General features: G+C 46.9%; 1 protein-coding gene across 1 annotated transcript in view; it reads left to right on the forward strand.

Moving 5' to 3' along the window:
* Positions 1 to 17,756, forward strand: part of LOC124017740 (E3 ubiquitin-protein ligase RBBP6-like) — a gene marked incomplete at its 3' end in the record, with an annotated part of 45,327 nt that overhangs the window by 798 nt on the left and 26,773 nt on the right. The window contains exons 1-3 of the mRNA XM_046332972.1: positions 1 to 292; positions 2,241 to 2,340; positions 15,756 to 15,792. The exon at positions 1 to 292 is cut by the window's left edge and continues 798 nt beyond it. Of these exons, the coding sequence (XP_046188928.1) occupies positions 127 to 292; positions 2,241 to 2,340; positions 15,756 to 15,792 (303 nt within the window). The remainder of the gene's footprint in view (positions 293 to 2,240; positions 2,341 to 15,755; positions 15,793 to 17,756) is intronic.

A 17,756-nucleotide genomic window follows, 5' to 3' on the forward strand; every position in this document is an offset into this window, starting at 1 on the left:
TCCCTCCTCCTCCACCTTCAGTCTCAGATCATATCTAATGGTTAATTGTTATTTCTTAACTAACGTGTTGTTTTCCCCCCCTTCCTTTGTCTTTTGAGTTTATAAAAAAGTGATTTAGTTGTGAGAATGTCGTGTGTTCATTATAAATTCTCGTCCAAACTGGACTACAACACCGTGACCTTTGACGGGCTGCACATCACCCTGGCCGAGCTGAAACGGCAGATTATGGGCAGAGAGCGCCTCAAAGCCACCGACTGCGACCTGCAGATCACCAACGCACAGACCCGTGAAGGTAACTAACTAAACCAGTTAGTTAAATTGTTCAGGTTGAGCTGAGGTTAATCAGTGATGCCAAGATTATAATTTTATGCAGTTTTGTGGTGTGTACTTCCTGGTAGGGATCGGGGATATGGGCCCAAAACATAATCTATATAGATAATAATAATCTATATCTCTCTATATATGGATATAGATGTATATGTGTGTGTGTATATATCTTTCCCTGTATATGTAGGTATATATATATTATATATTTATTACACACACATCTATCTCACGGTATTACAAAAGTTGGATTGTATTAATGTATTTGACCCCCCCCCCCCCAAAAAAAAAAATATTTGTAATTATTTAAATTCTACATTTGCTTTATGAATAGTGCACTGACCCTTGGGGTGGTCTTTCTCCATTCTGATTGATTTTTTCCCCCTTTAATTTAATATTATAAAACTATTTTCCTGCACTCATTTGATCATTCCCACAGGGCTGCACGATATGGGCCTTATTTTGAACCAAATGTTGCAATTGAACTTGCGATTTAAAGTCAAAACACCTATCAACTGTTGGAAATGTAATTATAATGATTATTCTATAGTTAATAGCGGCCATCTTTTTGCTACATTGAATGTTTTCTCTTAGCAACTTCATGTAGCTAACATATTCTTGCTTTGTGTTTTCCTCTTTGATTTTTTTAGAAGATACTGCTGATGTTTTTTTATAGGTATTATGAGGTTGTATAAGTACGTTTGGCTATAACTCAGTACATATATTAAATCACCGGCTAACAGGCGATTAGCATTAGCGGCTAACGGGCGATTAGCATTAGCGGCTAACGGGCGATTAGCATTAGCGGCTAACGGGCGATTAGCATTAGCGGCTAACGGGCGATTAGCATTAGCGGCTAACGGGCGATTAGCATTAGCGGCTAACGGGCGATTAGCATGATGATATAATATATTCCCTGTTCTATAGACTACAGTACTGATGATATCATATATTCCCTGTTCTATAGACTACAGTACTGATGATATATATACTGGGTAATACTGATGATATCATATACTGTGTACCCTGTGTTTCTACAGAGTACAGTACTGATGATAGATGCTGTGTACCATGTGTTTCTACAGAGTACAGTACTGATGCTATATACTGGTTATCGTGTGTTTCTACAGAGTACAGTACTGATGATATATACTGTGTACCATGTGTTTCTACAGAGTACAGTACTGATGATATATACTGTGTACCATGTGTTTCTACAGAGTACAGTACTGATGATATATACTGGTTACCGTGTGTTTCTACAGAGTACAGTACTGATGATATATACTGTGTACCTTCTACAGAGTACAGTACTGATGATATATGCTGTGTACCATGTGTTTCTACAGAGTACAGTACTGATGATATATACTGTGTACCATGTGTTTCTACAGAGTACAGTACTGATGATATATACTGGTTATCATGTGTTTCTACAGAGTACAGTACTGATGATATATACTGTGTACCATGTGTTTCTACAGAGTACACTGATGATATATACTGTGTACCATGTGTTTCTACAGAGTACAGTACTGATGATATATACTGGTTATCGTGTGTTTCTACAGAGTACAGTACTGATGATATATACTGTGTACCTTCTACAGAGTACAGTACTGATGATATATACTGGGTACCATGTGTTTCTACAGAGTACAGTACTGATGATATATACTGGGTACCATGTGTTTCTACAGAGTACACTGATGATATATACTGTGTACCATGTGTTTCTACAGAGTACACTGATGATATATACTGTGTACCATGTGTTTCTACAGAGTACAGTACTGATGATATATACTGGGTACCATGTGTTTCTACAGAGTACACTGATGATATATGCTGTGTACCATGTGTTTCTACAGAGTACAGTACTGATGATATATACTGGGTACCATGTGTTTCCACAGAGTACACTGATGAAGAGGTTCACATCCCCAAACACTCATCAGTGATCGTCAGACGCACCCCCATCGGAGGGGTCAAACCAGCGGGCAGAACGTTCATTGTGTACGTAGCTATGACATCATGACCCTGTATCTATCTGCATGATATGAGTAGTAACCCCCCCCCCTCGCCTGTTGATACTAATAACCCCCACACACTAATATCCAGTCAAATAACCCCCCCCCCACACACTAATATCCAGTCAAATAGTACCCCCCTCCACACACTAGTATCCAGTCAAATAGTAACCCCCCCCCCTCCACACACTAGTATCCAGTCAAATAGTAACCCCCCTCCACACACTAATATCCAGTCAAATAGTAACCCCCCCCTCCACACACTAGTATCCAGTCAAATAGTAACCCCCCCCTCCACACTAATATCCAGTCAAATAGTGTAACCCCCCCCTCCACACACTAGTATCCAGTCAAATAGTAACCCCCCCCTCCACACACTAGTATCCAGTCAAATAGTAACCCCCCCCCACACACTAGTATCCAGTCAAATAGTAACCCCCCTCCCCTCCACACACTAGTATCCAGTCAAATAGTAACCCCCCACACACTAGTATCCAGTCAAATAGTACCCCCTCCCACACTAGTATCCAGTCAAATAGTAACCCCCCCCCTCCACACACTAGTATCCAGTCAAATAGTAACCCCCCTCCACACACTAGTATCCAGTCAAATAGTAACCCCCCCTCCACACACTAGTATCCAGTCAAATAGTAACCACCCCCCTCCACACACTAGTATCCAGTCAAATAGTAACCCCCACCCCCCTCCACACTAGTATCCAGTCAAATAGTAACCCCCCCCTCCACACACTAGTATCCAGTCAAATAGTAACCCCCTCCACACACTAGTATCCAGTCAAATAGTAACCCCCTCCCCCTCCACACACTAGTATCCAGTCAAATAGTAACCCCCTCCCCCTCCACACACTAGTATCCAGTCAAATAGTAACCCCCCCTCCACACACTAGTATCCAGTCAAATAGTAACCCCCCCCACACACTAGTATCCAGTCAAATAGTAACCCCCCTCCACACACTAGTATCCAGTCAAATAGTAACCCCCCCCCCTCCACACACTAGTATCCAGTCAAATAGTAACCCCCCTCCACACACTAGTATCCAGTCAAATAGTAACCCCCCCCCCTCCACACACTAGTATCCAGTCAAATAGTAACCCCCCCCCCTCCACACACTAGTATCCAGTCAAATAGTAACCCCCCCCCCTCCACACACTAGTATCCAGTCAAATAGTAACCCCCCTCCACACACTAGTATCCAGTCAAATAGTAACCCCCCCCCCCTCCACACACTAGTATCCAGTCAAATAGTAACCCCCCCCTCCACACACTAGTATCCAGTCAAATAGTAACCCCCCTCCACACTAGTATCCAGTCAAATAGTAACCCCCCTCCACACACTAGTATCCAGTCAAATAGTAACCCCCCTCCACACACTAGTATCCAGTCAAATAGTAACCCCCCCCCCTCCACACACTAGTATCCAGTCAAATAGTAACCCCCCCCCTCCACACACTAGTATCCAGTCAAATAGTAACCCCCCCCCCCCTCCACACACTAGTATCCAGTCAAATAGTAACCCCCCCTCCACACACTAGTATCCAGTCAAATAGTAACCCCCCCCTCCACACACTAGTATCCAGTCAAATAGTAACCCCCCCCTCCACACACTAGTATCCAGTCAAATAGTAACCCCCCCCTCCCCTCCACACACTAGTATCCAGTCAAATAGTAACCCCCCCCCTCCACACTAGTATCCAGTCAAATAGTAACCCCCCTCCACACACTAGTATCCAGTCAAATAGTAACCCCCCCCCCCACACACTAGTATCCAGTCAAATAGTAACCCCCCCCCCTCCACACTAGTATCCAGTCAAATAGTAACCCCCCTCCACACACTAGTATCCAGTCAAATAGTAACCCCCCCCTCCACACACTAGTATCCAGTCAAATAGTAACCCCCCCTCCACACACTAGTATCCAGTCAAATAGTAACCCCCCCCCCTCCACACACTAGTATCCAGTCAAATAGTAACCCCCCCCTCCACACACTAGTATCCAGTCAAATAGTAACCCCCCTCCACACACTAGTATCCAGTCAAATAGTAACCCCCCTCCACACACTAGTATCCAGTCAAATAGTAACCCCCCCCCTCCACACACTAGTATCCAGTCAAATAGTAACCCCCCTCCACACACTAGTATCCAGTCAAATAGTAACCCCCCTCCACACACTAGTATCCAGTCAAATAGTAACCCCCCCCTCCACACACTAGTATCCAGTCAAATAGTAACCCCCCCTCCCCCTCCACACACTAGTATCCAGTCAAATAGTAACCCCCCTCCACACACTAGTATCCAGTCAAATAGTAACCCCCCTTCCACACACTAGTATCCAGTCAAATAGTAACCCCCCCCCTCCCACACTAGTATCCAGTCAAATAGTAACCCCCCCCTCCACACACTAGTATCCAGTCAAATAGTAACCCCCCCCTCCACACACTAGTATCCAGTCAAATAGTAACCCCCCTCCTCCACACACTAGTATCCAGTCAAATAGTAACCCCCCTCCACACACTAGTATCCAGTCAAATAGTAACCCCCCTCCACACACTAGTATCCAGTCAAATAGTAACCCCCCTCCACACACTAGTATCCAGTCAAATAGTAACCCCCCTCCACACACTAGTATCCAGTCAAATAGTAACCCCCCCCCCCCCCCTCCACACTAGTATCCAGTCAAATAGTAACCCCCCCCCCCTCCACACACTAGTATCCAGTCAAATAGTAACCCCCCCTCCACACACTAGTATCCAGTCAAATAGTAACCCCCCTCCACACACTAGTATCCAGTCAAATAGTAACCCCCCCCTCCCCACACTAGTATCCAGTCAAATAGTAACCCCCCCCCCTCCACACACTAGTATCCAGTCAAATAGTAACCCCCCCCTCCACACACTAGTATCCAGTCAAATAGTAACCCCCCCCTCCACACACTAGTATCCAGTCAAATAGTAACCCCCCCCCTCCCCCTCCACACACTAGTATCCAGTCAAATAGTAACCCCCTCCCCTCCACACACTAGTATCCAGTCAAATAGTAACCCCCCCCTCCACACACTAGTATCCAGTCAAATAGTAACCCCCCTCCACACACTAGTATCCAGTCAAATAGTAACCCCCCCCCTCCACACACTAGTATCCAGTCAAATAGTACCCCCCCCTCCACACACTAGTATCCAGTCAAATAGTAACCCCCCTCCACACACTAGTATCCAGTCAAATAGTAACCCCCCCCCCCCTCCACACACTAGTATCCAGTCAAATAGTAACCCCCCCCCCCCTCCACACACTAGTATCCAGTCAAATAGTAACCCCCCCCTCCACACACTAGTATCCAGTCAAATAGTAACCCCCCTCCCCCTCCACACACTAGTATCCAGTCAAATAGTAACCCCCCCCCCCCTCCCCTCCACACACTAGTATCCAGTCAAATAGTAACCCCCCCCCCTCCACACACTAGTATCCAGTCAAATAGTAAGATCCCCCCCCCTCCACACACTAGTATCCAGTCAAATAGTAACCCCCCTCCACACACTAGTATCCAGTCAAATAGTAACCCCCCCCCTCCACACACTAGTATCCAGTCAAATAGTAACCCCCCCCTCCACACACTAGTATCCAGTCAAATAGTAACCCCCCCCTCCACACACTAGTATCCAGTCAAATAGTAACCCCCCCCTCCACACACTAGTATCCAGTCAAATAGTAACCCCCCCCTCCACACACTAGTATCCAGTCAAATAGTAACCCCCCCCTCCACACACTAGTATCCAGTCAAATAGTAACCCCCCCCCACACACTAGTATCCAGTCAAATAGTAACCCCCCCCTCCACACACTAGTATCCAGTCAAATAGTAACCCCCCTCCACACACTAGTATCCAGTCAAATAGTAACCCCCCTCCACACACTAGTATCCAGTCAAATAGTAACCCCCCCCCTCCACACACTAGTATCCAGTCAAATAGTAACCCCCCCCTCCACACACTAGTATCCAGTCAAATAGTAACCCCCCCCTCCACACACTAGTATCCAGTCAAATAGTAACCCCCCCCCCTCCACACACTAGTATCCAGTCAAATAGTAACCCCCCCCCCTCCACACACTAGTATCCAGTCAAATAGTAACCCCCCCCCCTCCACACACTAGTATCCAGTCAAATAGTAACCCCCCTCCACACACTAGTATCCAGTCAAATAGTAACCCCCCCCCCTCCACACACTAGTATCCAGTCAAATAGTAACCCCCCCCCTCCACACACTAGTATCCAGTCAAATAGTAACCCCCCCTCCACACACTAGTATCCAGTCAAATAGTAACCCCCCCCTCCACACACTAGTATCCAGTCAAATAGTAACCCCCCCTCCACACTAGTATCCAGTCAAATAGTAACCCCCTCCCCCCCTCTCCACACACTAGTATCCAGTCAAATAGTAACCCCCCCCCCACACACTAGTATCCAGTCAAATAGTAACCCCCCTCCACACACTAGTATCCAGTCAAATAGTAACCCCCCCTTCACACACTAGTATCCAGTCAAATAGTAACCCCCCTCCACACACTAGTATCCAGTCAAATAGTAACCCCCTCCACACACTAGTATCCAGTCAAATAGTAACCCCCCCTCCACACACTAGTATCCAGTCAAATAGTAACCCCCCCTCCACACTAGTATCCAGTCAAATAGTAACCCCCCTCCACACACTAGTATCCAGTCAAATAGTAACCCCCCCCACACACTAGTATCCAGTCAAATAGTAACCCCCCCTCCCCCCCCACACACTAGTATCCAGTCAAATAGTAACCCCCCTCCCCCTCCACACACTAGTATCCAGTCAAATAGTAACCCCCCTCCACACACTAGTATCCAGTCAAATAGTAACCCCCCCCTCCACACACTAGTATCCAGTCAAATAGTAACCCCCCCCTCCACACACTAGTATCCAGTCAAATAGTAACCCCCCTCCACACACTAGTATCCAGTCAAATAGTAACCCCCCCACTCCACACTAGTATCCAGTCAAATAGTAACCCCCCCTCCCCTCCACACACTAGTATCCAGTCAAATAGTAACCCCCCTCCACACACTAGTATCCAGTCAAATAGTAACCCCCCTCCACACACTAGTATCCAGTCAAATAGTAACCCCCCCCCCTCCACACACTAGTATCCAGTCAAATAGTAACCCCCCTCCACACACTAGTATCCAGTCAAATAGTAACCCCCCCCTCCACACACTAGTATCCAGTCAAATAGTAACCCCCCCCTCCACACACTAATATCCAGTCAAATAGTAACCCCCCTCCACACACTAGTATCCAGTCAAATAGTAACCCCCCTCCACACACTAGTATCCAGTCAAATAGTAACCCCCCCCTCCACACACTAGTATCCAGTCAAATAGTACCCCCCCCCCTCCACACACTAGTATCCAGTCAAATAGTAACCCCCTCCCACACTAGTATCCAGTCAAATAGTAACCCCCCTCCACACACTAGTATCCAGTCAAATAGTAACCCCCCTCCACACACTAGTATCCAGTCAAATAGTAACCCCCCTCCACACACTAGTATCCAGTCAAATAGTAACCCCCCCCCCTCCCCCTCCACACACTAGTATCCAGTCAAATAGTAACCCCCCCCTCCACACACTAGTATCCAGTCAAATAGTAACCCCCCTCCATACACTAGTATCCAGTCAAATAGTAACCCCCCCCTCCACACTAGTATCCAGTCAAATAGTAACCCCCCCCCCACACACTAGTATCCAGTCAAATAGTAACCCCCCCCTCCACACACTAGTATCCAGTCAAATAGTAACCCCCCCCTCCACACACTAGTATCCAGTCAAATAGTAACCCCCCCCTCCACACACTAGTATCCAGTCAAATAGTAACCCCCCCTCCCCCTCCACACACTAGTATCCAGTCAAATAGTAACCCCCCCCTCCACACACTAGTATCCAGTCAAATAGTAACCCCCCTCCACACACTAGTATCCAGTCAAATAGTAACCCCCCCCTCCACACACTAGTATCCAGTCAAATAGTAACCCCCCCTCCACACACTAGTATCCAGTCAAATAGTAACCCCCCTCCACACACTAGTATCCAGTCAAATAGTAACCCCCTCCTCCACACACTAGTATCCAGTCAAATAGTAACCCCCCTCCACACACTAGTATCCAGTCAAATAGTAACCCCCCCTCCACACACTAGTATCCAGTCAAATAGTAACCCCCCTCCACACACTAGTATCCAGTCAAATAGTAACCCCCTCCACACACTAGTATCCAGTCAAATAGTAACCCCCCCTCCCCCTCCACACACTAGTATCCAGTCAAATAGTAACCCCCCCCCCCCTCCCCTCCACACACTAGTATCCAGTCAAATAGTAACCCCCTCCCACACTAGTATCCAGTCAAATAGTAACCCCCTCCACACACTAGTATCCAGTCAAATAGTAACCCCCTCCCCTCCACACACTAGTATCCAGTCAAATAGTAACCCCCCCTCCACACACTAGTATCCAGTCAAATAGTAACCCCCCCCACATACTAGTATCCAGTCAAATAGTAACCCCCCTCCACACACTAGTATCCAGTCAAATAGTAACCCCCCCCCTCCCCTCCACACTAGTATCCAGTCAAATAGTAACCCCCTCCCCCTCCCACACTAGTATCCAGTCAAATAGTAACCCCCCCCTCCACACACTAGTATCCAGTCAAATAGTAACCCCCCCCTCCACACACTAGTATCCAGTCAAATAGTACCCCCCCTCCACACTAGTATCCAGTCAAATAGTAACCCCCCCCTCCACACACTAGTATCCAGTCAAATAGTACCCCCCTCCACACACTAGTATCCAGTCAAATAGTAACCCCCCTCCACACACTAGTATCCAGTCAAATAGTAACCCCCCCCTCCACACACTAGTATCCAGTCAAATAGTAACCCCCCTCCACACACTAGTATCCAGTCAAATAGTAACCCCCCTCCACACACTAGTATCCAGTCAAATAGTAACCCCCTCCCCCTCACACACTAGTATCCAGTCAAATAGTAACCCCCTCCCCCTCCACACACTAGTATCCAGTCAAATAGTAACCCCCCTCCACACACTAGTATCCAGTCAAATAGTAACCCCCCTCCACACACTAGTATCCAGTCAAATAGTAAACCCCCCCCCTCCACACACTAGTATCCAGTCAAATAGTAACCCCCCCCCTCCACACACTAGTATCCAGTCAAATAGTAACCCCCTCCACACACTAGTATCCAGTCAAATAGTAACCCCCCTCCACACACTAGTATCCAGTCAAATAGTAACCCCCTCCCCTCCACACACTAGTATCCAGTCAAATAGTAACCCCCTCCCCCTCCACACTAGTATCCAGTCAAATAGTGCCCCCCCCTCCACACACTAGTATCCAGTCAAATAGTAACCCCCCTCCACACACTAGTATCCAGTCAAATAGTAACCCCCCCCTCCACACTAGTATCCAGTCAAATAGTACCCCCCCCCTCCACACTAGTATCCAGTCAAATAGTAACCCCCCTCCACACACTAGTATCCAGTCAAATAGTAACCCCCCTCCACACACTAGTATCCAGTCAAATAGTAACCCCCCTCCACACACTAGTATCCAGTCAAATAGTAACCCCCTCCACACACTAGTATCCAGTCAAATAGTAACCCCCCCCTCCCCCTCCACACACTAGTATCCAGTCAAATAGTACCCCCCCTCCACACACTAGTATCCAGTCAAATAGTAACCCCCCTCCACACACTAGTATCCAGTCAAATAGTAACCCCCCTCCACACACTAGTATCCAGTCAAATAGTAACCCCCCTCCACACACTAGTATCCAGTCAAATAGTAACCCCCCTCCACACACTAGTATCCAGTCAAATAGTAACCCCCCTCCACACACTAGTATCCAGTCAAATAGTAACCCCCCTCCACACACTAGTATCCAGTCAAATAGTAACCCCCCCTCCACACACTAGTATCCAGTCAAATAGTAACCCCCCCCTCCACACACTAGTATCCAGTCAAATAGTAACCCCCCTCCACACACTAGTATCCAGTCAAATAGTAACCCCCCCCACACACTAGTATCCAGTCAAATAGTAACCCCCCCCCCCTCCACACACTAGTATCCAGTCAAATAGTAACCCCCCTCCACACACTAGTATCCAGTCAAATAGTACCCCCCTCCACACACTAGTATCCAGTCAAATAGTAACCCCCCTCCACACACTAGTATCCAGTCAAATAGTAACCCCCCCCTCCACACACTAGTATCCAGTCAAATAGTAACCCCCCCTCCACACACTAGTATCCAGTCAAATAGTAACCCCCCCCTCCACACACTAGTATCCAGTCAAATAGTAACCCCCCCTCCACACACTAGTATCCAGTCAAATAGTAACCCCCCTCCACACACTAGTATCCAGTCAAATAGTAACCCCCCCCACACACTAGTATCCAGTCAAATAGTAACCCCCCCCACACACTAGTATCCAGTCAAATAGTAACCCCCCCCTCCACACACTAGTATCCAGTCAAATAGTAACCCCCCTCCACACACTAGTATCCAGTCAAATAGTAACCCCCTCCACACACTAGTATCCAGTCAAATAGTAACCCCCCCCCCTCCACACACTAGTATCCAGTCAAATAGTAACCCCCCTCCACACACTAGTATCCAGTCAAATAGTAACCCCCCTCCACACACTAGTATCCAGTCAAATAGTAACCCCCCCCTCCACACACTAGTATCCAGTCAAATAGTAACCCCCCTCCACACACTAGTATCCAGTCAAATAGTAACCCCCCCTCCACACTAGTATCCAGTCAAATAGTAACCCCCCTCCACACTAGTATCCAGTCAAATAGTAACCCCCCCCTCCACACACTAGTATCCAGTCAAATAGTAACCCCCCCCCACACACACTAGTATCCAGTCAAATAGTAACCCCCCCCCACACACTAGTATCCAGTCAAATAGTAACCCCCCCTCCACACACTAGTATCCAGTCAAATAGTAACCCCCCTCCACACACTAGTATCCAGTCAAATAGTAACCCCCCTCCACACACTAGTATCCAGTCAAATAGTAACCCCCCCCTCCACACTAGTATCCAGTCAAATAGTAACCCCCTCCACACACTAGTATCCAGTCAAATAGTAACCCCCCCCCCTCCACACACTAGTATCCAGTCAAATAGTAACCCCCCTCCACACACTAGTATCCAGTCAAATAGTAACCCCCCCCCCTCCACACACTAGTATCCAGTCAAATAGTAACCCCCCCCCCTCCACACACTAGTATCCAGTCAAATAGTAACCCCCCCTCCACACACTAGTATCCAGTCAAATAGTAACCCCCCTCCACACACTAGTATCCAGTCAAATAGTAACCCCCCTCCACACACTAGTATCCAGTCAAATAGTAACCCCCTCCACACACTAGTATCCAGTCAAATAGTAACCCCCCTCCACACACTAGTATCCAGTCAAATAGTAACCCCCCCCCCTCCACACTAGTATCCAGTCAAATAGTAACCCCCCCTCCACACTAGTATCCAGTCAAATAGTAACCCCCTCCACACACTAATATCCAGTCAAATAGTAACCCCTCCCCCTCCACACACTAATATCCAGTCAAATAGTAACCCCTCCCCCTCCACACACTAATATCCAGTCAAATAGTAACCCCTCCCCCTCCACACACTAATATCCAGTCAAATAGTAACCCCCCTCCACACACTAGTATCCAGTCAAATACCCCCCTCCACACACTAGTATCCAGTCAAATAGTAACCCCCCCCTCCACACTAGTATCCAGTCAAATAGTTACCCCCCTCCACACACTAGTATCCAGTCAAATAGTAACCCCCCCTCCACACACTAGTATCCAGTCAAATAGTAACCCCTCCTCCACACACTAATATCCAGTCAAATAGTAACCCCTCCCCTCCACACACTAGTATCCAGTCAAATAGTAACCACCCCCCTCCACACACTAGTATCCAGTCAAATAGTAACCCCCTCCACACACTAGTATCCAGTCAAATAGTAACCCCCCCCTCCACACACTAGTATCCAGTCAAATAGTAACCCCCCTCCACACACTAGTATCCAGTCAAATAGTAACCACCCCCCTCCACACACTAGTATCCAGTCAAATAGTAACCCCCCCCACACACTAGTATCCAGTCAAATAGTAACCCCCCCCTCCACACACTAGTATCCAGTCAAATAGTAACCCCCCCCCCCCTCCACACACTAGTATCCAGTCAAATAGTAACCCCCTCCACACACTAGTATCCAGTCAAATAGTAACCCCCCCTCCACACACTAATATCCAGTCAAATAGTAACCCCCCCTCCACACACTAGTATCCAGTCAAATAGTAACCCCCCTCTGCACACTAGTATCCAGTCAAATAGTAACCCCCCTCCCACACTAATATCCAGTCAAATAGTAACCCCCCCCTCCACACACTAGTATCCAGTCAAATAGTAACCCCCCCCTCCACACACTAGTATCCAGTCAAATAGTACCCCCCCCTCCACACACTAGTATCCAGTCAAATAGTAACCCCCCCCTCCACACACTAGTATCCAGTCAAATAGTAACCCCCCCCTCCACACACTAGTATCCAGTCAAATAGTAACCCCCCTCCCACACTAGTATCCAGTCAAATAGTAACCCCCCTCCACACACTAGTATCCAGTCAAATAGTAACCCCCCCCCCTCCACACACTAGTATCCAGTCAAATAGTAACCCCCCCCCTCCACACACTAGTATCCAGTCAAATAGTAACCCCCCCCCACACACTAGTATCCAGTCAAATAGTAACCCCCCCCTCCACACACTAGTATCCAGTCAAATAGTAACCCCCCTCCACACACTAGTATCCAGTCAAATAGTAACCCCCCTCCACACACTAGTATCCAGTCAAATAGTAACCCCCCACACACACTAGTATCCAGTCAAATAGTAACCCCCTCCACACACTAGTATCCAGTCAAATAGTAACCCCCCCCCCCCACACACACTAGTATCCAGTCAAATAGTAACCCCCCCACACACTAGTATCCAGTCAAATAGTAACCCCCCCCCCTCCACACACTAGTATCCAGTCAAATAGTAACCCCCCTTCACACACTAGTATCCAGTCAAATAGTAACCCCCCTCCACACACTAGTATCCAGTCAAATAGTAACCCCCCTCCACACACTAGTATCCAGTCAAATAGTAACCCCCCTCCACACACTAGTATCCAGTCAAATAGTAACCCCCCTCCACACACTAGTATCCAGTCAAATAGTAACCCCCCTCCACACACTAGTATCCAGTCAAATAGTAACCCCCCCACACACTAGTATCCAGTCAAATAGTAACCCCCTCCCCCCCACACACTAGTATCCAGTCAAATAGTAACCCCCTCCCCCTCCACACACTAGTATCCAGTCAAATAGTAACCCCCCTCCACACACTAGTATCCAGTCAAATAGTAACCCCCCTCCACACACTAGTATCCAGTCAAATAGTAACCCCCCTCCACACACTAGTATCCAGTCAAATAGTAACCCCCCTCCACACACTAGTATCCAGTCAAATAGCCCCCCCCCCACACACTAGTATCCAGTCAAATAGTAACCCCCCCCCACACACTAGTATCCAGTCAAATAGTAACCCCCCTCCACACACTAGTATCCAGTCAAATAGTAACCCCCCTCCTCCACACACTAGTATCCAGTCAAATAGTAACCCCCCTCCACACACTAGTATCCAGTCAAATAGTAACCCCCCTCCACACACTAGTATCCAGTCAAATAGTAACCCCCCCCTCCACACACTAGTATCCAGTCAAATAGTAACCCCCCCTCCACACACTAGTATCCAGTCAAATAGTAACCCCCCTCCACACACTAGTATCCAGTCAAATAGTAACCCCCCTCCACACACTAGTATCCAGTCAAATAGTAACCCCCCCCCCCCCTCCACACACTAGTATCCAGTCAAATAGTAACCCCCCCCCCCTCCACACACTAGTATCCAGTCAAATAGTAACCCCCCTCCACACACTAGTATCCAGTCAAATAGTAACCCCCCTCCACACACTAGTATCCAGTCAAATAGTAACCTCCCCCTCCACACACTAGTATCCAGTCAAATAGTAACCCCCACCCCCTCCACACTAGTATCCAGTCAAATAGTAACCCCCCCCTCCACACACTAGTATCCAGTCAAATAGTAACCCCCCTCCACACACTAGTATCCAGTCAAATAGTAACCCCCCCCCCTCCACACTAGTATCCAGTCAAATAGTAACCCCCCCCCCACACACTAGTATCCAGTCAAATAGTAACCCCCCTCCACACACTAGTATCCAGTCAAATAGTACCCCCCCCCCTCCACACACTAGTATCCAGTCAAATAGTAACCCCCCCCCTCCACACACTAGTATCCAGTCAAATAGTAACCCCCCTCCACACACTAGTATCCAGTCAAATAGTAACCCCCCTCCACACACTAGTATCCAGTCAAATAGTAACCCCCCCCCTCCACACACTAGTATCCAGTCAAATAGTAACCCCCCCTCCACACACTAGTATCCAGTCAAATAGTAACCCCCCTCCACACTAGTATCCAGTCAAATAGTAACCCCCCTCCACACACTAGTATCCAGTCAGACAGGTAGTACCCCCCTCCACACACTAGTATCCAGTCAGACAGGTAGTACCCCCCTCCACACACTAGTATCCAGTCAGACAGGTAGTACCCCCCCCCCTCCACACACTAGTATCCAGTCAAATAGTAACCCCCCTCCACACACTAGTATCCAGTCAAATAGTAACCCCCCTCCACACACTAGTATCCAGTCAAATAGTAACCCCCCCCTCCACACACTAGTATCCAGTCAAATAGTAACCACCCCCCTCCACACACTAGTATCCAGTCAAATAGTAACCCCCCTCCACACACTAGTATCCAGTCAAATAGTAACCCCCCCCTCCACACACTAGTATCCAGTCAAATAGTAACCCCCCCCCCCTCCACACACTAGTATCCAGTCAAATAGTAACCCCCCTCCACACACTAGTATCCAGTCAGACAGGTAGTACCCCCCCCTCCACACACTAGTATCCAGTCAGACAGGTAGTACCCCCCCCTCCACACACTAGTATCCAGTCAGACAGGTAGTACCCCCCCCCCTCCACACACTAGTATCCAGTCAAATAGTAACCCCCCCCCCCCCTCCACACACTAGTATCCAGTCAGACCAGCCTAGCTATTCTATTCTAACCTGTTGTCTAGTCCATGTCTGTGGTGGTTGTTGACATGTTGTTGTTTGTTTGTTTTTGTAGTGACCGTTCTGACATGGCTGCTGGATCCTCCAGACCCGTATGTAACAAAGCCCTCTCATTTTCCTTACTATCTCTGATTGGTCAAGAGTTAACTCTGAGTTGTCATGGTGATTAATATTCAAAACAAAGCCCTCTCATTTTCCTTACTATCTCTGATTGGTCAAGAGTTAACTCTGAGTTGTCATGGTGATTAATATTCAAAACAAAGCCCTCTCATTTTCCTTACTATCTCTGTCCGCTGTTTATAAACTCTGCTCTGGTGGTTAAAGATACTGTGTAATCTCTGTTCTGATTGGTCAAGAGTTAACTCTGAGTTGTCATGGTGATTAATATTCTGTTTTGATTGGTTCCCAACTGCTTGTTCTCTTTTGTTGTTGTTGTAACTCACTGTGTTTTTTTTTATTTTTAATGTTGTTCAATGTGTTGATGGATCTGAACTATATTGTGACTGTATTTTCATATTGAAACAACGGTTAGCGTGGTGTTGTTAGCCTGCCACTGTTACAGAGCCCCTCCCCCCCACACACCACCACATCCCCTTGTGTGTTGAGACGATGCTTCATGATCCTACAGGCGGGTTGTTACTACTTTACTTCAAATCAATGGGAGCTTTTTCTTTCACGTGGTGTTATAGCAATGAGTTTGGGACGTATTGACTGTAAGACTAATGCATACGTTTTGTGTGGGGTAAATCATTTGGTTCCTGTTCAACAGTGTTCTTAACCTGAAGTTTAATTGCTGATATTTGGCTGTGCTAATGTTGTTCTCTCATCGTATTCTGACATTTTTAATATGGACTGGACATAGTTGATCCTTTTGTTCACTCAAGTTTATTTTTATATTTTTTTTTACTACAAACTACTTATAAATGCAATGCATTTTGTCTACTTTGCAATATTTTTTTTAACTTAAAGCTAAACTGTAAACTAGGTGTTAAGTACTTACTATGATGACTACTGAATTCACAATCATGTTTGGTACAGAGTTCCAAAAAGCGGTGCCATGATGATAGCATTATGACATCACAGAGACAATTAATTACATCACTGAAATTATCTATTATGACATCACAGGGTTCTGACTGTGTGGCATAGTAGGTTCCCGGGGCGACAGGGTTGTGTTTGGTTGCTGCTGTACGCTGCCAAGAACTGTCAATAAAGAGGTTATGTGTTCTGTTGTGAGCACGTGCACCAACCACACCAGACCCTGTGTCTTCCCTTCACAGTGACCTCTGAACCTTCCAGCCTCTGCTCTGATGATGATGATGACAGCGACGACGAAGAGTTTATTGCTTACTAAACCAGACCTCTCTACCCTCCCTCTTCCCCTTTGTCCCTTTTCTAGTGTTTTATAATGGCTATTGGTTACTACTATTGTTTAATGGTTATGGTAGTTAAAGTATTGTTTAAAAGAAATGCGTTTTATTTTATTGTTTTGCATTAGATAGATCATCCTAAGTGCACCCATAGCTCACTCCAGACACTGCTGTAGATAAGGAGTAGTGAAGGCATCATGGTTCACTTCACCTGTTACCATATAGCTACATGCAGTGGCTCGGAAGTAGGATCTTGGGTTAACTGGTGTAACGTGATCTAATCGGTTACCTAGACCGGCCTAGCTCTGGACTTAATCCTGTTAGCTCATAGTCTGTTACCTAGCTCTGGACTTAATCCTGTTAGCTCATATTCTGTTACCTAGCTCTCAAACTGAATCCTGTTAGCTCATAGTCTGTTGCCTAGCTCTAAAACTTAATCCTGTTAGCTCAGTCTGTTACCTAGACCGGCCTAGCTCTAAAACTTAATCCTGTTAGCTCAGTCTGTTACCTCGCTCTGGACTTAATCCTGTCAGATCATAGTCTGTTCCCTAGACCGGCCTAGGTCTAAAACTTAATCCTGTTAGTTCATAGTCTGTTACCTAGCTCTAAAACTTAATCCTGTTAGCTCAGTCTGTTACCTAGACCGGCCTAGCTCTAAAACTTAATCCTGTTAGCTCAGTCTGTTA

Source organism: Oncorhynchus gorbuscha, unplaced genomic scaffold, assembly GCF_021184085.1.
Source record: "Oncorhynchus gorbuscha isolate QuinsamMale2020 ecotype Even-year unplaced genomic scaffold, OgorEven_v1.0 Un_scaffold_3167, whole genome shotgun sequence".
NCBI lineage: Eukaryota > Metazoa > Chordata > Actinopteri > Salmoniformes > Salmonidae > Oncorhynchus > Oncorhynchus gorbuscha.